Here is a 23,199-nt window from a genome sequence, read left to right as displayed (position 1 = left end):
ACATACCCATGGTGCCACTATTGTTACCATTTTGGTTTTGTTCTCTGATTTTTTAATGTGTATACAGGGTGGGGCAAAAGTAGGTTTCTAGTTGTTCATATGGAAAGTAATACAAAAATTAATAAATAATAATACAAAAATAAACTATGTGTTTCATGTACTCACAACTGGAAACCTACTTTTGCCCTACCCTGTATGTACCTAACTGTAATCAAATTAAATATGTGACTTTGTTTGTGGGGATTTTTTGTTTTCAATTTTTTAAATGTGCTCAACTAGCCCTGGCCAGTTTGGCTCAGCGGTTAGAGCGTCCGCCTGCGGTCCGGAGAGACCCGGGTTCGGTTCCCGCTAAGGGCATGTACCTTGGTTGCAGTTTGTCCCCGGCCCTGGTTGGTCGTGTGGGTGGTAGCCACTCGATGTGTCCCTTTCACATCGATGTTTCCCTCTCTCTCTCTTCCTCTCTCTCCCTCCCACTCTGTCTGTACACAAAATGGAAAAATGTCCTTGGATGAGGATTAAAAATAAATAAATAAATAAAAAATAAATGTGCTCAACTATATGTTTGCTGTTTAAAATATATACAAAGAAGCAAGCCTCATTTATCATTTATACAACCACCATTTCTCCCAAACCCCCTAATCTCATTCCCATCTTTTTTTTCTTTATTGATTTTAGAGAGAGAGGAAGGAAGAGGGAGAGAGATAGAAACATTGATGAGAGAGAACATCGACTGGCCGCCTCCTGCATGCCCCCCACTGGGGATGGGGCCCACAACCTGGGCATGTGCCCTGACTGGGAATCGAACCAGAGACCTCTTGGTGCATGAGTCGACGCTCAACCACACTGGCGAGGCTCATTTCTTTCTTTATGTCTGTGTTTATAAGTAGAAATGCAGATATTTTATTCAGCTTTTTTCAATAACATTCTATCATAAGCATTTTCTCATAACATTACTAGTTTGTAGGCATTTTAATGGTGGCGTACTGATGATAGTAGTAGCTACCGCGTGTCGAGTAACTACTGCATGCCTAGCACACGGTTGCTAGTCTTACACAGCCCTCCTTTGATGGATGAGAGAACGTGTGACTAATACAACATCTGTCAGTTCAAACATCGTTCTGCCTCTCCCATGGATACCTCCACATGCGCAAATGTGAATTAATCATTAAGCAGTCTTCCCCCATCGTTGGGCATTTATGATTTTTTCTTATTTTTCACTATTATAAACGATGTAGTTACTACCATAGTGTGTTAGTCTGTGTCTGCATTTCATATTGTTTCCTAACTAAGCTTTTCTAGAGTAGAATATTTTTACTTTTTGACAACATTTGCCAGTGGCCTTCCTGAAAGGTTATGGTACCAACTTTTAGGCCGTGATTAACTCTAAGGGGACAGAAAAGCGAGAAAGGGAGTAACATTTCACAGAAGAGGTGACATTTGAGCAGAAGAGAGGCAGAGCGGCGGAGCATTACCCACAGGAAAGAAGGGGGAGCAAAGGCACCGGCGTGAGGGAGCCCTCACCCCGACAGAGGCGTCCATTCCCTTGGGGGGGTTGCCACCAGAAGTCCTAATTGTTTAATTATTTTAGAATTGGTAGAGAAGAGAATCAGAATAGAGTCAAAAGAGAAACTTAAAATTCTAATACGTGATTTTTGCCTGTTCATATATTTAGAAACCATCTCAAATGAAAGCTCCTTTGAAGTTCTGAGACATTCATGTTAGTCTGTTTCTTTTTTCCTGTCCCCAAAGGGAGAATAAATCCCCTGAGGATTTAGTATAACTGGGAAACAGACTGGTTCCAGCCTCTACCCTGAATTGAAAGGAGCAAGAACAGCCCATGTGACATTAGTCCTGATGTGTATAGGATTCATTGCCAGTGTCCTTCCAGTTCTGTGCAATGAGGAGAATATCATCAGCTTCATGCATTTGATATGATTTATAGCCATTGGCTTGATAAAAAGGATAAAAGTAACTGAATTCTATTTTTAAATGTGGGGTAGGTGCCAGACACCAGGGAATCAAATTCTACAGTAAAGTAGAGCTGTCGTTGGATTTCAGCATTTATCTGAGCGTGGTGTGTCTGCAAGTGCTGAAAGCCACAGGGACAGAGGTGGCAGGCTGAGAGAATGGGTCTGAAGGCTGTCACACAGTCTGCTGTCCCGTCAGGGCCGAGGAGGCGTCCATGGGCTAAGTCGCACTAATGCTGTCGTCTCAGCTGGAAATGCAGGATGGTCAGAAAGCCACTTCACATCATATTTTGAAGAAGACAGCTTGTAAATTATAAATTAAGTAATAAAATATTTCTGAAGCTGCCAAAGTACCTTCAGGACAAATAGGATTTTCTTTTTGCAGCTGATGTTTACGCTGCTACTGTGAAGATGTAGTCTAGCTAGCATTTATGATGTTCATGGAGTGAACCACCTCAAAACCCCAACTAGGAAATAGAATTTGATGGAATTAGGGAAACCTGAGTTGCAGGCTGTTTTTAAATAAATTGTGCCTTTCTGCTTTTAAGGAAATGTAATAGTGGAAATAGATGAAGTGATCAAATAGATGATCTGTTGGACCAGGTTTCATTGATAGCAATGAAATGAAATCTTTTATCATTAGCAGTGTCGTACAGATATATTAGAATGGCTCTAGACATCGCCCATCAAAATTGCTGTGGTCCATCTTCCAATTGTCTCCTGTTCAGCAAATGTCTCCCCTGAAGGGAGCCAGTAAGTGGAAGTATTACTCTTCATTACCTCCAGTGAAGCCTTAAGGGACAAAAGAGTACTTTCCTCTTAAGGTTCTAGTGAGCTATTGATTGGATAATATATATAAAACTCTTAACACTGCTAATACTTCCTAATGATGGAAATGGGAGGAGGAGTTGTTATTTTTCTTTTATTATTATTGTGGTTATTACTTAGATTATTTTACTATCTTCACTTTGATTCCTGACTTTGTTAGTCTTCTCCCCAATCCTAACAAAGGAAGATGTAAAATTGGACGACCGGGTCTTAAATAATATTTATCTTTCTATGGCAGGGAGGCTAGAGTGTGATGATACAAAGAAAACGTGACAATGTGCCCTTCGGTCAGGTGTGCAGCTCCCCCGAGCGTGAACCGCTGTGTAATTAGGGCATCATCCACAGGTGATGAACTTCATCTGAAAGGGAAACTCATACCCCTTCTCAGCCTATCTCCTAAAAGTATCTGTATTAAGATGGTGGAAATCACTGAGATCTTTACCAGAAATTCTTAACCAACTGTAAAAAAAATTGGAAGCACATACTAATGGAAGCCTATGAAAAAGAAAACCCGTAGTCTGCAACTTAACACTGCTATGCAGCAACCCTGTGTCCACTCCCTGATTTGTTTAGATAGTATTTGCAGAGCCTACAACACGAAATCACCTTGCCCAGACTGCTGTTATTTGGCCTCTTCTCAAGCAGCCATAGGTCATGGAATCTAAACCATCTATTGTTCTTCTTCTTCCTAGTTCTGGCCCCTTTTCTAATAGACAGCATGCTGTCTCTTGTATATTTTTATAGAAGAAATATTTTTAAAATAGCACATTGAAAAGTGTAAGTTATGTTATTTACTTAAAATGCTTGAATAATTTATATAAATCCTTTAAAATACTCAAAACAATTGATCCTAGAAATAGCTCACATTTAGGGTTTACATTGCTACTGGTGGCAAATGAATTGTTATTGTTACCATTGATGAAGGTGGTTTCTGTCCAGTTTATATTGACTGTAAAGTTCTGTCCTAGAAGAAACACTCATGTAATGTGGTGTTCTTCCATGAAACTTTCCTCACTCCTCAAATTCCCAGCTCTCTTCATCTTGATTACGCTCAAGGCTTTTATCATTTAACTCTTTCCACTTAGCTACCACTTATTCACCCTTGATCACTTAACTTTTCCCTTTGTTTTTTTCATAGGTTTTTGTTTTAACTGCCCTAATTCATTGTAAGCTCCTCAACAAGAGATACTTTATAGCAGGAGTATACTGTACACTGTGAGTCTCAGGTTGTGCCACACATAGTTGTGGATTGATGGGAGTTATAATCAACTTCATCTGCTCATTCATATTTCACTGAATGTCTTTAATGCACATCAAAATTAATAAACCTGTGCAGTATTGACATGTGCATCCATTTCTTCCCCAGGTCTATCAGCTTCAAGGCATCCCCAAGCTTATGAACCTCCTAAAAGTTCAGAATGAAGATGTTCAGAGAGCTGTGTGTGGGGCCTTGAGAAACTTGGTATTTGAAGATAACGACAACAAGTTAGAGGTAGTTGAACTCAACGGGGTACCTCGGCTGCTGCAGGTGCTGAAGCAAACCAGAGACTTGGAGACTAAAAAACAAATAACAGGTAGTACTTACTGAGTGTTAAAGGGCGTACACGGTGCACCCCAGCCGGATGGGTTATGTCATCTCTTTTTCTTAAATTTCCTGGAACAAAGCATCTTCAGTGTCCCAGGTGATACACATACATTATAAAATTTAATTATAGCAAAAGCCTTAGGTGTTGAGGTATTTTTAGGTATTACTGGGTATTAAATCTTAATTTTACAGATGGGGAAATTAAGACCTAAAGAAGTTAATCCTTTTAATATATACATTTTTTTGTGTGGTAACAGTTGACAGAGTTCTTATTTAAAAAGAAGGGACTTCATAAATATGGTTTATGATTGAATATATTGCACTTATGCCATCCTCACTTTATTATACAACAGCTTTATTTGTTTCTATAAAAATGTTATATCCTTCCCTGGCTGGTTTGGCTCAGCGGTTAGAGCATCAGCCTGCAGTCCAGAGAGACCCGGGTTCGGTTCCCGCTAAGGGCGCATACTTCGGTTATAGTTTGTCCCCAGCCATGGTTGGGTCGTGTGGGTGGCGATCACTCGATGTGTCCCTTTCACATATCTCAGTTGCAGTTTGTCCCCGGCCCTGGTTGGTCATGCGGGTGGCAACCAGTCGAAGTGGCCCTTTCACGTCGATGTTTCTCTCTCTCGCTCTCTCTCTCTCTCTCCCTCCCACTCTATCTGAACAAAAAATGGAAAAATGTCCTCGGGTGAGGGAAAAAAAAAAAATGTTATATCCTCTTTACTCATTTGTATCTTAAAATATCACACTTTTTTCTACCTTGATATATTTTAATTTTATAACACTATATGAAGGTTTATACCATGCTATCTTTCTGCCAGCATGCTATCATGTCCCATGGAATAGTTCCTTTCATGTTTGTGAGTCATATTAAAATACCTACAGATATTGAGTGACCTCACTCATTCATTTATTCAGCCAACATTTACAGGGAAGCCTACAAGTGCCAGGCAGTGAAAAATCACAGTCTAAATATTATTTTCCAGATACTAAAACATGAACGATTATGTAATGGTTGGCACTTAAAAACCAAACAAAAAACACTCACATTTAGAACCTAACATTTTCTTCACTAAAATATAGTAATGAAACACAAGAGAGGATCAGATGATCTTGTTTTATAATAATAAAAAAAAAACTTTATGAAGGAGGTATGGTTCATTGTGGATCTTAAAAGAGGGAGAGGGTTTGGACTACTGTTTTAAAGGAGAATGAAGGTTATTCCCAGCAAAGTGAGCATCACTACTGGCAAAGCAAAGAAGAAGAAAGAAGCTGCTGGTCATTTAGAGGAAGCTCGGGTGAGTGATTTGAGGTTAGGGTAATGTGGTTGCTAGAAAGCTTGGGAGGATGTGTGGGTATGTATCAAGGAAGTGTGATCCATTGAGCCAGGCTTCCTCTTCTTTTGTATATAGGCAATAGGAAACTATAGTCTGAGAACATTCTGTGGTGCTGATGCCATGGAAACCATTCTTCTTTAGATCATCTACAGAGCTGATAAAAGGAGGTTGCTTGTGCAAGTCCTAGGATTTCTAGTACAAGCCAAGCATTCCTACCAGAAGGTGTTCATTACATGTTAATCGAGTTGATACTTGAATGTTTGATACAAATCCTTTTAAATAACTTCCTTTAGCTCTATTAATAGAAAAGTTAAATAAGTGCTTTCCTGGCCTCAGAAATAAATTGTTGATTTATATAGACATGTTTATATCTTTGTTTAGAAACACAAAGTGAGTAACCATATATGTTGATCTCTTCTTGTCTATTTCATAAACATCTTTTTATTGAGACCCTATTATGTGCTAGTCACTAAGCTTTGGCTTTTCATTTTTCATCTCTGTTCCTCCTGGCAGCTCCATAAGGCGTTACTGACAATTTACGTATGATCAATGTGAGGTTCAGGGAGATTAATTAAATTGCCCAAGGTTACAACATTAGTGAAGAACAAAGCCCAGATTTATTCATTGAATTGAGTTAATACTTGAATATTTTATACAAATCCTTCAAACAACTTCCTTTAGCTGTATTAATGGAAAAGTTAAGTAAGTGCTTTCCATCCCAAGCTCTGAAATGCTAAAGGATGTGCCGGTCTGTTTCATGCTTCCTTTCTATCTCAATATCTGTCCCACTATTATCTTGGACGGGCATCCTCTTCCACACCCAGAGATTCAATAGCTGTTTCAAATGTCAATTCTCTGAAGTATTTTCTTTCCTTTTTTGCATTTATCTTCAGATAGAGCGGAAGGGAGAGAGGGGGAAGGAGAGAGAAACATCGTTGTGAGAGAGACACATCGATTGGTCGCCACCCACACGACCCCAACCAGGGCCAAGGACAAACTGCAACCAAGGTACATGCCCTTAGTGGGAACTGAACCTGGAACTCTCTGGTCCATGGGCCGATGCTGTAACGGCTGAGCCAAGCTGATCAGAGCATCCGAAGTATTTTCAAATGCCACCCCTCTATTTACTTTCAGTCCCTCTACCTTAGTTTTAAAGGAAGGGGCTTCTCAGAACTACCTTTGCATCCTGTCATATTAGGTTGCCACTTATTTCATTCCTGCCTGTTTACTACAATCACAGTGGTGGTGATCATGTAAGTTTCTCAACAACTGTGGATGTCTGACCAAAGATAAAAAAAAAGAGAGAGAGCCCTGGCCGGTTTGGCTCAGCGGTTAGAGCATCAGCCTGCGGTCCTGAGAGACCCGGGTTCGGTTCCCGCTAAGGGCATGTACCTCGGTTGCAGTTTGTCCCCGGCCCTGGTTGGTCGTGCGGGTGGCAGCCACTCGATGTGTCCCTTCACGTCGATGTTTCTCTCTCTCTCTCCCTCTCCCTCCCACTCTATCTGTACAAAAAATGGTAAAGTGTCCTCGGGTGAGGATTAAAAAAAAAAAAAAAAAAAGAGAGAGAGAGACTTGTGGCCTGAGAATATGTAAATTTACATAAATAAGGGAAACAGATGTGTTTGCAGATAAGACCTTGATTGATTGATTTATATATATATATATATATGAAATTTAGCATCGGGGCTTTGTTCACTGTGGAGAATGTCCACTCATTGATCTTCCTGGCATTTTCTGTACCAGCCTAGGAGGGAAGCTCTTCCATCTTCCAATGAGAAGACTTCAGGCCCTGGCCAGTTTGGCTCAGCGGTTAAAGCGTCGGCCTGCGGTCCAGAGAGACCCGGGTTCGGTTCCCGCTAAGGGCACGTACTTCGGTTGCAGTTTGTCCCCGGCCCTGGTTGGTCGTGCAGGTGGCAGCCACTCGATGTGTCCCTTCACGTCGATGTTTCTCTCTCTCTCTCCCTTCCTCTCTCTCCCTCCCACTCTGTCTGTACAAAAAATGGAAAAATGTCCTCGGGTGAGGATAAAAAAAAAAAAAAAGAAAAGACTTCAGGATTGCCCTGACCCATTTGGCTCAGCAATTAGAGCATCAGCCCTCAGGCTGAAGGGTTACAGGTTCAATTCGCAGTCAAGGGCATGTACCTGGGTTGCAGGTTCAATTTCTGGCCCTGGTCAGGGTCATGTGGGAGGCAACCAATTGATCTGTCTCTCTCATATTGATAGTTCTCTCTCTCTTGCGCGCTCTCCCCCCCCTCCCCCCCCCCCCCCCCCCCCCCCGCCCTTCTACTCGAGTGAGGATTAACAACAAAAAAGAAGACTTCAGGATCAAAGAGTTTCCCCCCATGAGATTGTTCCCCCTTCTTTAGCAGTGAGTGTGGTAGTGTAAGCGCTTTGATTGAAATGAGAACAGTACATACTAGTCTCAGAGTTTCATCTTCAAGGTCACTGAGTAATGAGCACTGGCTGTAGTGTATAGGGCTCTGTTTTGGGTTACAACAGACAGGTGATGAGAGCGAAGCAGAGGATTCTTGTCCCTGTTCTGAATTTTGTATAAGGAAGAGTCGGAATGACTGTCGGTGAAATTTCTTGCAAATTTATTTTAACCTCTGCGTATTTTATGAAAATATTTAATTGGATTGCTGTATTTTCATAAAATATCAAAAACCTTTTGCCATAAAATATTCTTTGTGCCCTGGCCGGTTTGGCTCAGTGGTTAGAGAGTCGGCCTGTGGTCCGGAGAGACCCGGGTTCGGTTCCCGCTAGGGGCACGTACTTCGGTTGCAGTTTGTCCCCGGCCCTGGTTGGTCGTGCGGTGGCAGCCACGCGATGTGTCCCTTTCACATCGATGTTTCTCTCTCTCTATCTCTTCCTCTCTCTCCCTCCCACTCTATCTGTACAAAAAAATGGAAAAATGTCCTCGGGTGAGGATAAAAATATATATATATATTCTTTGTACACCTTTAAATAATGGTATATTATTTTTTCTGCATTTACACTGTGTAATAAGATACCATGGATTTATTTATAACTTGGAATCGATGGCATTTGTGGTAATACGATATTCCAGGTAAAATTTAGGTGAAAGGAGAAGTATATCCATGCAAAGGAGATTGTTTAAAAAAAAAAACAATCCTCATGCTCTGTGGTCACTTTGAAAACCATGGTTAAAACCCCACTTCTCCTTCTCCGCCTGCTCCCCCTTCTCTTACACTGGAGATAAGGATTCATTAATCATAAAATTTCCAAGTTTTGCTACCTCACTGTCAAGTGTAGTGTAAATAACTATACTTCTAGTCCTAGAGGGCAACGTTAATAAAATACAGGTTTTATTATCTATAAAATCCCTGACTAGTTATCTTTTTTTCCCCAAATATCACAGTTGGCAATAAATTTCTGGATAATGCAGTTATCATTATTGCTAACTATTCAAAATATATCTCTTACTAGAATCCAGTTTTCTCTCTTTTTGGCTAGAATGAGAGCTTGGTAATAGAAAATTACAGGCAGACCAGCTAAAACAAAGTACTATAATAATGGAAAGTTAGGCACTATGAATAAATTGACCAGAAGTTAAAGGTGAGACAAATGAAAACCTAACTCTACATATTATACCGGGAATCTAGAATCCAGTTATTGAAAGGGACATTTATTCAGGGTCCTCTGGTCCACTGGTTTCACAATACCAGAAATGGGAATCATTTTTAAAATACGAATTCCTAGAATTCGCCCTGAGATTCTGGCTCAGTCAGTTTGGGGTATAGCCCAGGAATATGTGGTTCTGATTTGCCACTGGGCTCATTCGGAAACTGCTAGTCTAGTCTAAAGCTCTGGGTTCAAAGTAAAACTTTCTTGTTAATGTTTTGGTCAAAGATGGGCTCGTTTTGGTCAGCGCCAGTGATAGAGCTGGATCTGACAAACAGCTTTCTGTTTGCAGTGCTCTCTCCCCCGTTCATGCTTTCGTGAGCCAGTCTCCTTCCCAAGAAAGTCCCCGCAGTGGTGCTAGTCGCATCTCCGTAGCCACAGAAAAGGATATTTAGCTGTTAAATTTGCATTTCTTTAGTCACTGCATTATATATATATTAGACTCTAATATATATATGCATTCCTATATATACTGGACTCTAATATCTTAGAGCTCTGGGTTAATTTTCTTACTAGTCATTGAATTTTAATAATTCATAAGAATTCAGTATATTAAGAGGATTAATAACTCTTTGTCTCATATTATCACACATATTTTCCCGATTTATAATTGGTCATTTATGGATTTTGTGTCTGTCTGTGTGAGGGTGTGTGTGTAAGTGTGTATAACCTTCCATCTCTGGTGACCATTTAAGCTCCTTCCTAACTTCATGCCATACAAAAATTTGGCAGTCATGACATTTCTATACAATATCCTACATTAAAAATTCAAAAACTATGTATACTAAAACACCTCCAACCATAAAAAGAATGTAGAAATAATCATTGCATGTCCAGGTATAAAGGACATTGACTGTCGAACGAAAATTCCACTCCCTTTGTTCCAGTTGATCTTCTCTGGTTTTTACTCTAAGGTCTACTTTTCCTTTGTGGTCCTTTAATAAAAGAGGAAATATTATGCTTCACACTTTTAAGCCTCTAGCGGACAGAGACCTTTTTTTAATGTACCGGGGTGACACTCGTTCATAAAATTAAATAGGTTTCAGGTGTATATTCATCTGTATATTCAATTGCGTGTTCCCCACCCTAAGTCAGGTCTCCTTCTACCGCCACAGGTAAAGACTCTTGATTTATTTGCTTATTTAGACCTGTAAGCTTTTTTTTTTTTTCCTCTTTCCTCATTTCAACTTTCTTTTGTATCTTAGTAACCAAAATTCAACCTCAGACCTGCCTATAATTGTTTTCAAATACACTCCGGGTTTTTTTCTGCCTCTGCCCCTTTCAGGGCCTCTTAAAATGAAGTGGGAGGAATGAAGTCATTGTGTTGCAAAACCTATGGCTAAGGGACACTGATGATGACTAACCCAAATGCTAGTTTGATCAGGAAGAGGCCTCCTCATTAGCCAGAATTCTAGTCCTTACAAGACATAAAACCCAGTGTCTGTATCTAATGGAAGCTAAGTGTAGGCTGCAGTGGAAATTTGGTTATTGTTTTAGAAATTAGTTACTTGTACACAGCCAAAGTAAATTGTTTGAACACAAAAGACTGTGTTAGACCTAGCCTGTTCTAATTGATGAGCCAGATACAAGGATGGTTGAATAATTACCAAGCCTTCCCTGTACAGACTATTATTTCAGTCATTAAAATCAGAGGAGATGATATCACCACATAATTCAACCAGGATCACCATGTTTGCTTTCTTCATGGAGTGGACTGTCGTCCCATATACCTGTGCTTTCTCTTTCTTTCGTTGAAAGCAGTCAACTTACCCAGTAGAAGTTATGTCTGGGCAGTAGGAGAGTGAATGGGGAAGAAAATGAAGACCCCTTCTCTTTCTGTTCCCACTCTCCTCCTTTCCTGGATGCTAGTGAGCTAGAGAAACTTACAGAGGTATGAAAGATGGCCAGGCACCTTTACACCTGCTGAGAGTCACTGGGATAGCAGGCAGTAGGGGGGTAGTCCTTCTGTTGCTGGAGAAATGTATTTCTTCCTTGCTAGTGGGAGTGGGCTCTTATGATACCTTGAGAAAATGAATCTTCTAAGACTTGTGCAGGAGGAATGAATTTTGAATTCCTTGGTTTATATTATAAATAAACTTTATATTATAAACTTTACAACGTCTCAGTTCCCTTAAACCAGTCCTGGAGAGGGCTACCTGAGGGGTTAGTAGAGCTAATAGCAGGGCCAGTGTCCAGAGTTTCCATTCCATGGTGAAGCTGAGTCTGATGTAGTATCAGACATTGGGCTAGATTCAGTCCATTAGTCCATTGTGTGGGTGCTACATGGCCATGAACCACATGGGTGAATGCAGGGGAGCACACCCCCTGCAACAGGAGAGCCAGGAGCGTGAGAGGGCCAGGAGCCAAAGAGCGAACTTTCTTTGTCCAGAAGATTATGAATCTCGGATTTCGTGCCCTTGCAGTGGCCATGCCTATTTTGGCCACTGCCTTGTTCCCAGGCGTAACTGACAGGTGAGCGTTTCCCCACGTCACCCAGACTTGACTGGGCATGCGTCTAAGCTGCAGCTTTCTGGCAAAGCTGTATAAATGCATGCCTGTGTTAACTGGTCTCCCTGTACTTTTTTCCTGTTATTTAATAACCAGGTTAGTAACAGAACCACTTCCACTGAATCCAGAAGTGTTTGAGTGAAAAATGTATATATAAAAAAAAAATCCTAAATGTTAATTTTATTTTGTATTCCTTCTCAGTACCCAGCTTCAGTCTGTCTTGTCTTGCAAATGCCTGGCAAGTACAGTATCCTATTATCTTAATTTTTTCCTGAGTTGGCTTGTATGACCTTTCTCTTTAATGAGGATGTTGGGGATGTGTGTAGGGGGTGGGGGGAGGATTTCAAAAGGAAAACGAAAGTTAAATGAGCAAATGTGGTACCAGTCTTATACCAATGCTGAGGCCATGCACGTTGGGAGATAGATAAAATACTCTTATCTCTCCTTCACTGCCAAATTGTAATATAAGAAATACATGAGGTAGCCAGCACAAATTCTAGGAGGACATAAAATCTATCATTGGGGCCCTGGCCGGTTTGGCTCAGCGGTTAGAGCGTTGGCCTGCGGTCCAGAGTCCTGGGTTTGGTTCCCTCTAAGGGCATGTACCTTGGTTGCAGTTTGTCCCCGGCCTTGGTTGGGTTTTGCGGGTGGCAGCCACTCGATGTGTCCCTTTCACGTCGATGTTTCTCTCTCTCTCTCTCCCTCCCACTCTATCTGAACAAAAAATGGAAAAATGTCCTTGGGTGAGGATAAAAATATATATATATATCATTGGGTAACAGTCAGTAAATAATAATTGGTAATGTTGATCAGTCTGCTGTTGACAGGCATAAGCACAGTTGGAGACTTTCTGCAGGCCCTTGCTGCGATTACTGGGAGGCAAATGTGAGGTGGCAGTTGCAGGTAGTGGGGAGCAGGAGGCAAAGGGAGGTATTCTCTCCATGCATCTAAGAGAGAAAAAATAGGACCCTTTAAAAACGTTGAAGTCTTAGTTACAACTAATAGGATAATTTCAAGTCTTCCTCTTTATCTATCTATCTTTCTTTCATCTATCTATGTCTTTTTTTTTTTAATCCTCACCTGAGGATATTTTTCTATTTATCTGCAAATAGAGTGGGAGGGAGAGGGAGAAAAGAAGAGAGAGAGAGAAACTGACTGGTTGCCTCCCGCACGACCCTGACCAGGGCCAGGGAAGAACTGCAACCGAGGTACGTGCATTTGACAAGAATTGAACCCGCTACTCATTGGTCCGAGGGCTGACGTTCTACCACTGAGCCAAACCAGCCAGGGCTATCTATTTTTTTTTTTTTTTTTTTTTTATCCTCACCCGAGGACACATTTTTTCATTTTTTGTTCAGGTAGAGTGGGAGGGAGAGAGAAGAACAGAGGGAGAGAGAGAGAAACATCGACGTGAAGGGACACATCGAGTGGCTGCCACCCGCACGACCCACCAGGGCCGTGGACAAACTGCAACCGAGGTACGCGCCCTTAGCGGGAACCGAACCCGGGTCTCTCAGGACCACAGGCCAACGCTCTAACCACTGAGCCAAACCGGCCAGGGCTATCTATCTATTTTTAATTGTTCTTATGGATCAGCTTTCGTTGCCATCTAATTAACTCTAAACAACTTTTTTCAACTGGAAGAGGGGCTGTCTCCCCAACCCCATTTCTTTTTTTTTTTTTTAAATAACTAGCCATAGCCCCAGGGGTGATGGCCTTAAATGACTTTTTCAGCAGTCCTTTTGACCCAACCCTGCACTATTTTGATTCTAGGTTTGCTGTGGAACTTGTCCTCTAATGACAAACTCAAGAATCTCATGATAACAGAAGCCTTGCTTATCCTGACTGAGAATATCATCATCCCCTTTTCGGGATGGCCAGAAGGAGACTACCCCAAAGCGAACGGTTTGCTCGATTTTGATATATTCTACAATGTCACAGGATGCCTAAGGTAATGCCACTCTGCAATCCCTGCCCCCCTCCCCCACCCACCCCAATTTTTTCTCTGTGTACCTTAAATACTGCATCCATGTCTGTCTAAAACTCTACCCCATTACTTCAAGATGCTATAAGAATGATAAAGATCCCTCTAACTACTAGAACCACAATGTAGAGACAGTGAGAAAGGTTCAAGTATCAACAGAGTATTGTTCCCAGAGAGAGGACGTCAATTCCAATAGAGAAACCAAATATCTGATCTGGACACCTAGAAGTCCACGCAAACAAGCCCTCCCTGTCTCACAGGGTTTAAGACAGGCGTCATGCATTGTTTTTTTTAATCCTAACCCGAGGATATTTTTCTCTTTATCTTCAGGTAGAGAGAGAGGGAGAGAAGGGGAGAGAGAGAGAGAAACATCGACGCGAGAGGGACACATTGACTGGTTGCCTCCCAAATGACTCTGACCAAGGCCGGGGATGAACCAAAACCAAGATATGTGCCCTCGGCTGGAATCGAACCCAGGACTCATTGGTCCGCGGGCCGATGCTCTAGCACTGAGCCAAATCGATCAGGGTGGCTTCATGCTATTTTTAATTCACAAAAATCTACTTTAATGACATAGTTAAAAAAATAACTTGAACCTGGTGTGCTTATTGTTTTTATTTTTTTGTTGTTGAGGTATAATTGACATACATTATATTAGTTTCAGTATATAACATAATGATTCATTATTGTATATATTGTGAAATGATCACTACAATAAATCTAGTTAGCATCCATCACCATATATAGTTACAGAATATTTTTTCTTGTGATGAGAACTTTTAAGATTTACTTTCTTAGCAACTTTCAAATATGCAATACAGTTATAATTATAGTCACAAGACTATACATTACATCCCCAGGACTTTTTTTTTATTATTGATTTTAGAGAGAGAAAGAAAGGGAAAGAAAGAGAAAAAAAACAACAACAACATTGATTTGTTGTTCCACTTATTTATTCATTCATTTGTTGATTCTTATATGTGCCCTGATTGGGGATCAAACCCACAACCCTGGCATATTGCAACATTTTAACCAACTGAGCTACCCAGCCAGGGCCTGTATTTGCACCTTTTGGCTGTCGTCAACAATATTGCCAAAAACCCCCAACCCTCGACTCCTCTCCCACTTCTGGCAATGACTGTTCTGTTCTCTGTATCTATTATTTTGGTTTTGGTTTTGTTTTTGTAGATTCCGCATATAAGTTAGATCATGCAATATTTACCTCCCTCTCTTTGAGTTATTTCACTTAATATATACCCTTAAGGTCCATCCATGTTATCACAGTAGGCAGGATTTTCTTCTTTTTTTACAGATGAACAATATTCCAATGTGTGTACGTGTGTGTACCACATTTTCTTTGTCCATTCATTCATCAATGGACACTTAGATTTTTTCTATATCTTGGCTATTGTGAATAATGCTGCAATGAACATGGGGTTCATATATCTTTTTGATTAAATGTTTTTGTTTTCTTCAGATAAATACTCAGAAGTGGGATTGCTGGGTCATATGATAGTTCTAATTTTAATTTTCTGAGGAACCTCCATATTGTATAGTGGCTGCACCATATTAGCATTTCTACTAGCAGTGCACAGGGGTTCCCTTTTCTCCACATCCTCTCAGCACTTATCGGTTCACATTTTGATGATAGCTTTTCTAACAGGTGTGAGGTGATATCTCATTGTGGTTTTTATGTGCATTTCCCTGATTAGTGATGTTGAGCATCTTTTCAAGTACATATTGGCCATCTATATGTCATCTTTGGAATATGTCTATTCAGATCTTCTCCCATTTATTATTTTTTATTGATTTTTTAAGATATTTTTATTGATATTTTAAAGAGAGAGGAAGGGAGAGATGAATCAAAACATCAATTTGAGAGAGATACTATCAATCAGCTGCCTCCTACACGCTCTCTACTGGGGATTGAGCCCGCAACCTGGGCATGTGCCCTGACTGGAAATCAAACTGGGACCTCTCAGTCCATGGGTTGATGTTCAATCCACTGAGCCACACCGCCCGGCTTCTGCCCATTTTAATTGGATTATTTGTTTCTTGCTATTGAGTTGTATGAATTATTTATATGTATATATTTTATATTAACCCCTTTTGAGATGATTTCAAATTCTTCTCCTATTTATTAGGTTGCCTTTTCATTGTTGATGGTTTCCTTTGCTGTGCGGAAGCTTTTTAGTTTAATGTAGTCTCCCTTGTATATTTTTTTATTTTGTTGCCTTTTCTTTTGGTATCAAATCCAAAAAATAATCACCAAGACCAATGTCAGAGAGCTTTACTGCCTATGTTTTTTACTAGGAATTTTATGGTTTCAAGTCTGTAATTCACTTTACATTAATTTTTGTGTAATATGCAAAATATTGGTCCAGTATTATTATTTTGCATGTGGCTGTCCAGTTTTCCCAGCACCCATACTTTCCCCATTGAATATTTTTGACTCCTTGTTGTAAATTAATTGAGCATATCAGGTTGGGTTTATTTCTGGGCTCTCTGTTCTGTTCCATTGATCAATTTGTCTGTTTTTACGCCTATACCCATACTGGTTTTTTTTTTTTAAAAAAAATACCATACTGTTTTAATTAATATAGCTTTATTATATAGTTTGAAATCAGGATGCATGATACCTCCAGCTTTATTATTCTTTCTGAAGACTCCTTTGGCTATGTGAGATCTTTTGTGGTTCCAAACAAATTATAGAGTTTTGTCTTTATTTCTGTGAAAAAAAACGCCATTGGAATATTTTTTTATTTCTCACCTGAGGATATATTCCTCATCCATTCATTCTAGAGAGAAAGGAAGAGGGAGAGAGAGAGAGAGAGAAATAGGATTGTGACAGCAAAACATCAGTCAGCTGCCTTCTGCATGTCCCCCACCGAGGACCAAGCCTGAAACCTAGGTACATGCCCTTGACCAAGAATTGAACCTAAGACCCTTCGTTCGCAGGCCAGTGCTCTAGCTGCTGAGCCAAAGGCCAGGGCATTCCTAGGTGTTTTTAAATAGCTATAAGGCAACACTGCCTAAAGGGGCAGAATATCTTGCCATAAGAACAGCTACAAAGAAGTTAGTTTTATTAGCATTTCTAAATATTGGGGTGAAAAATGCTTGAAATGTTATTTTCTTTTGGGCTACCAAATGACAACTAAATCAAGAAGAAATAGAAGCAGATGCAGGAGGAAGAAAAAAGTGCTAGTCTTTTCTAGGCTCAAGTTTCTCATATTTGAAAATAACCATTGTCCTTATGTCCAAGTATGAACAGAAATCACACAGAGGATGTCATCAGAATTAGACTCCAAAGAAGTCAAGATGTATTTTGCCTTTTGATCTTTTCTCTAGCTATACAGTTCTTCCTATTTTTTTGAGGGAATCAGAGTATTACTGAGGAAATTTATTATGGTAAGATGTTTCTTTTATCTCCATAGTTAGTCACACAGTAAAGCCCATCAGATATTACTTTCTTGTTGTTGTTGTTAATCTTTACCTGAGGACATTTTGCCATTGATTTTTTTTTTTTTTTTTTTTTTAGATAGAATGGAAGGGAGGGAGGGAGAGAGAGAGAGAAAGATATGGATGTGAGAGAAACACGTGGGTTGGCTGCCTCCCAAATGACCCTGACCAGGGCCAGGGATTGAACCCGCAACCCAGGTACATGCCCGTGACTGGAAAGGAACCCATGACCCTTCGACTTGTGTGGGCTGATGTTCTAACCACAGAGCCAAACCATCCAGGGCTCAGATACCACTTTAGTGTAACACATTATGTTAGCTTCTGAGAAGTTTACAAAGATAAATTAAAAAGTCCTTCATGAACTTTTAATCTAGCAGGGGATGCTGATGATGAGCAAATGCTAGAATACTGCCACAATGAAATGTGTTAGAGCGGTGGTTCTCAAAGTAGGGCCCCCAGAGCAGTAGCATCTGCATCACCGGGAACTGGTTGGAATTCTTGGGTCCCACCTCAGAGCTACCAGATCAGAAGCTCTCAGGGCAGGGCCTAGCAGTCCACTTTTTTTTCTCTCTCTTTTTTTAATCTTCACCCAGGGATATTTTTCCATTTATCTTCAGATAGAGTGGGAGGGAGGGGAGAGAGGGAGAGACAGAAACATTGACATGAGAACATCGACTGGTTGCCTCCACTTGACCCTGACCAGGGCCAGGGACGAGCCGCAACCAAGGTACTTGCCCTTGACCAGAATCAAACCCGAGACTCATTGGTCCTCAGGCCGACACTCTAACCACTGAGCCAAACTGGCCAGAGCCAGCAGTCTACTTTTAACAAGCCCTCTGGGTGATTCAGGTGCACTGTGGGTGTCAGAGGTATACGGGCAGTGCTGGGGGAAGGCAGAACAAAGGACCCGTTCATGCCAGCTGAGGGAGATCAGAAAGGCACGAAAGAAGAGGCGCCAGGTGAGCTGGGACTTGGTGGACTATTTCAACAGTCAGAAATTCTCTAAGGATGAAAGTGAAATTCTTGAACAGCAGAAGACATAACCTAAATGGTTTCCCTTGAATCCATCTTCTGTACAGTCCACTGGAACTGCTTTTTGAATGCACTCTTGAGCCATTAAGACATTTTGCATTTTAAAATTTCTCTGTAGCTCCCATTGCCTTACATGTACAGCAGAATTCTTAATATGGCAGGTGTATCAGTCAGGACTTTTTTCAGTTGAAAATGGCAGATGCTCAACTCAAACTCACTAATCCCAAACTGGGGTTCATTAGCTCAGGTGGCTGAGATGTTGACAGTCATTTGTGGAAAGGAAGGAATTACACCAGGAACCATGGCTTCAAGGACTGGGACAGAAAGAAATTCAGCACCTATGGGACTCACTCTTTTTTTAAAATCTCATCTCTGCTCTTCTTTTGCATGTTGGGCTCATTCTTGACAAATGCAGACAAACCTATGCATTTAAAATATCTTTAATCTGCAACACCTAGCATCGTTTCTGCCATACAGTAAGCAAGTAAAAAGTATATGAATGAAAAGACTGAATGAATGAGTGAGCAAATGAAGATACATGATGAATTAGGTGAATAAGTGAGTCTGGCAAGTTTCAAATTTGTGATGGAAGTAATCAAACAGAAGTTGGAAACATAGGCTAAGGCTGGGGGCCCTGAAGGTCATTTGTTCTTCTGTAAGCGATATTAACTAGTGTAGGGAGATTAGAAATATGATAAATTCTAGGTAAAGAATAATAATTATACAAATAGAAAAGGTATATTGAGAAGGTAAAAATCTAAAGAGAAATATGTTGCTTAAAAATCTCTTCTAGTGTCACCCCAATAAATTCAATAAAAAGAAAAAAGTCCTTCCTGTAGTCTTCCCTGTGAGTGAGGAATAAAAGACTTGTGTGGTTTGGGTGATACCTGGTGGTCATACGATTTTCCAGAAAATGTAATAGCTAAATATGCACCGGTCAGAGTGACACCATTTTTAAAAAGTGTGTGTATAGTCAATCCAAACTATTGATTTGAACTACTTTCAGAAGGAGAATACAGCAAAAGAAATCTGGGAAATTGAGCACATAGCATATGCTTATTAAAATACCTGTTCTTATTTCATCTGCATATCTTTTTTATTATAATAGCTAATATCTATTGTGATTATGCATTAGAAATTGTTCTAAATGCTTTATGAGGATTTCCTCAGTTTATTTTCATAGCAGTCCTTGTACAGTATGTTTTCCCCATTTGATATATGAGGAAATTGGGGCTCAGAGAGATTAAGTGAGTTCTCCATCATCATCATACAGCTAGTCAGAGACAAAGCTGGAATTTAATCTAGGAAGCCTGTCTCCAGAGCTGGAGCTCTTAATTAATATACTGGATACAGTAATGTTAGTGACATGTCTGCAGGCTGTGCTGATGTGGATAAAACCTCTACCCTTCACAGTCTGGCAACCTCACAGGGTCAGGTAGGCCAGTTACAGTCATGTTCAGGTCTCATTATGGACATTGTATCTGCATGTCAGTGTTTTTGTTTCAGAAATCCTATGCAAGTGGGCCTCTGCACTGCATTTCTTATAAACAAAGATGAAGCATATGAAATAGAAGATGGCATTGGAGGCAACTACAGAGTAGAGGTTGTCACAGTGCATGTGAAAGCCACTAGGAGATAGGAATCAGAATGGGAGGAAGACCTATAGGGAATCTACAATCAAATATTCTCAGTTTCTGACAGTAGAGGTGTCTGCTAAGTAGTTGTTGATGATGCCAGCTTGCTCTAAAAAGATTTTGAGACAGCCCTGGCCGGTTTGGCTCAGCGGTTAGAACGTCAGCCTGCGGTACACAGAGACCCGGGTTCGGTTCCCGCCAAGGGCATGTACCTTGGCTGCAGTTTGTCCCTGGCCCTGGTTGGGTCGTGTGGGTGGTGGCCACTCGATGTGTTCCTTTCACATCGATGTTTCTCTCTCTTCCTCTCTCTCCTTCCCGCTCTATCTGAGTAAAAAATGGAAAGAAAAAAAAAAGATTTTGAGACAGTTGTTGAATGGTTCTAAAGAAGAAAGAATCTTAGCTGCATTAAAAGGTCATAAATGTTAGTAAATATCTTTAAAAAAGAAAAAACCTGGGCATGTACACCAACCAGGAATAAACCAGGACCTCTCAGTCCATGGGACAACGCTCAGTCCACTGAGCCACACCAAGTCCAGTTATTTACTTACTTACTTACTTACTTACTTATTTATTTATAATCCTCACCCGAGCATATTTTTATATTATCTTCAGACAGAGTGGGAGGGAGAGAAAGAGAGAGTAACATCAATGTGAGAGAGACACATCGATTGGTTGCCACCCACAGGAACCAAGCCAGGGCCAGGGACCAACTACAGCCGAGGTACGTTCCTTGGCCAGAATCAAACCCAGGACTCCAGACAGGCTGACACTCTACTGCTGAGCCAGGGCTGTTAGCATATATCGTAATAGCTACAAGTTCACTTGAGGTATTCTCTCCCCTAGTGGGTGTAGAACCAACCATGAATTAGCAACATGAGCAGTATTTTTCAGCATTGTGACTGACGTAGGTTAGTGTTCCATCAATCTACTTTAGAGAAAAACGTCTGCATACATCAGTTCCGTTGGTCTACATATAGCAAAGGTGCAGAGTGAATATGCTCTGCAGGTAAAATGTTTGCTTTGTTACTTAACTTGTGGCAGTGACTCTGGTTCTGCCCACTTGGAGCTGCTACAGTGAGATTGTGTTCACACAGGAGAACATGCACAGTTTATCCTTCTAAAAGACTACCACTGCCAGCTATACCATATTTGTCAAGTATCGTGTTACTTACTTACAGGATTAGCATCTGCCTACAGCAGCCTTTACCATGGCATGTTTAGGTCTTTTTGGAATTACATACATTTCATGGCTGAAGTTACTGAAAGAGGATACAGATTTTGCAATAGGGAAAGCAATGTGTTCATGCAAATTTTAATTTTCTTCTTAATCTTATACTAGCATAATGAGCAGTAAAATCCAAGTTAGGAGAGGAAAAAGACACTCTGATTTGTGCTAGAGCCAGCAAGAGCAAGTGTCAACATCTCCTCAGAACTCTGTGTGACATCATGTCAGTAGCGTGAACTCAGCCTGGTGGAGTGTTTAGACCACGGGAATCGGCAAACGCTACACATCAGAGCTCTCCCTGCTCCCGGCCCCAGAAAGCCACGGGCACTGAATGTCCGTGAGTTGATTACTTTAACAACAAACCGTGGCTAATTAGGGCAGAGGTACATTTCTCCATATACATTTCTTTTTAAAAAAATGGAACAATTTCTTTGTTTTCTTGGAAGGTGTTATAAAGCTTCAGCGTTTTCCTCTTTGTTTTTAGTAGAGAAAACCCCAAATGCCTCTTTTTTTTTTTTTTTTTTATCCTCACCCGAGGATATTTTTCCATTTTTTTTGGTACAGATAGAGTGGGAGGGAGAGAGAGGAAGGCAGAGAGAGAGAGAAACATCGACGTGAAGGGACACATCGAGTGGCTGCCACCCGCACGACCAACCAGGGCCGGGGACAAACTGCAACTGAAGTACGTGCCCTTAGCGGGAACCGAACCCGGGTCTCTCCGGACCGCAGGCCGACGCTCTAACCGCTGAGCCAAACTGGCCAGGGATCAAATGCCTCATTTTTTGAAAATTAGTTTTATTGCCCTGCCTGGTTTGGCTCATCATTTGGAGTATTGGCCTCCAGACCAGTTGATGTGTCCCTCTCACGTCAGTGTCTCTCTCTCTCTCTCTCTCTTTTTCCCCCTCCCTCTCTCCTTCCCCCTACTTTATCTGAAGATAAATGGAAAAATATCCTCAGGTGACTATTTTTCTTTTTATCCTCACCCGAGGACATTTTTCCATTTTTTGTTCAGATAGAGTGGGAGGGAGAGAGAGGAAGAGAGAGAGAGAGAAACATCGATGTGAAAGGGACACATCGAGTGGCTGCCACCCACACGACCAACCAGGGCCAGGGACAAACTGCAACCGAGGTATGTGCCCTTAGCGGGAACCGAACCCAGGTCTCTCTGTACTGCAGGCGGACGCTCTGACCGCTGAGCCAAACTGGCCAGGGCTCAGGTGACTATTTTTTAAAAATTTAGTTTTATTACTTAGGACAAGAAGTGTAACAATTAAAATAAAGTGATAATTTATTGCAATCGGTAGTATACTCTTTCAGATATTTCAAATTCCAAAGGACTCAAGCGACAATCATAGAATGGTGAATTACCAAGAGGCATGAGCTGTCCTGTGCACTTGTGCACCTCTCCTACGCACACTGTGATAAGCCCCTGACTTTCTATTTCTTATGGGAATTGGTGTGACATGCAAATCTGTGCGTTCTATCTCACTGACTGTCACACTTGAAAACCTTTGGATATGACGTAAATAAAATCAATGGTTATTTAGGGGTATGTTCAAAATTTCTACCAAACATTTGTTATTTCTCCATTCCTCCATATCATCCCCATGGCTTCTTTCTTCCCCTCTCTTTCCTTCCTTCTTACCTTTCTTCCCTCCTCTCCCCTAAATCTTTGTGCTCTTAAAGAAGAGGTAGAAACAATTTAGAGATCAGAAGTTACTGTGCCTCCAGGGATCAGGTAGGCACTCAAGTGGACAGATATAAGACCGTGAGAAGGAGTTGGGGCTTTCAAACTAGAGAATGGGGGGAAAATGCTTGACTCAAAGAGCAATGTGATTCAACGTTCTGAAAAAACACTTGAGGCCAAACAAATCCATCTAGGCTGCCTGTAATAGTAGTCTCATTCTTCAGTTGAAGAAATTAAGTGCCAGTGATTCTTCCACAATTACAGAAATTTGAGAAAAGCAACTAGTCCAGCCTTGGGATTTCACCACT

At 40.9% G+C, this 23,199-nt stretch overlaps 1 protein-coding gene across 1 annotated transcript in view; it reads left to right on the top strand.

The window, feature by feature from the left end:
- The window catches only part of PKP2 (plakophilin 2), an 89,552-nt gene that overhangs the window by 33,172 nt on the left and 33,181 nt on the right, over positions 1 to 23,199 (top strand). The window contains exons 5-6 of the mRNA XM_036251891.1: positions 4,162 to 4,369; positions 13,644 to 13,821. Of these exons, the coding sequence (XP_036107784.1) occupies positions 4,162 to 4,369; positions 13,644 to 13,821 (386 nt within the window). The remainder of the gene's footprint in view (positions 1 to 4,161; positions 4,370 to 13,643; positions 13,822 to 23,199) is intronic.

Source organism: Molossus molossus, unplaced genomic scaffold, assembly GCF_014108415.1.
Source record: "Molossus molossus isolate mMolMol1 unplaced genomic scaffold, mMolMol1.p scaffold_m16_p_10, whole genome shotgun sequence".
Classification (NCBI taxonomy): Eukaryota; Metazoa; Chordata; class Mammalia; order Chiroptera; family Molossidae; genus Molossus; species Molossus molossus.
This window is presented reverse-complemented; position numbering and strand designations above follow the sequence as displayed.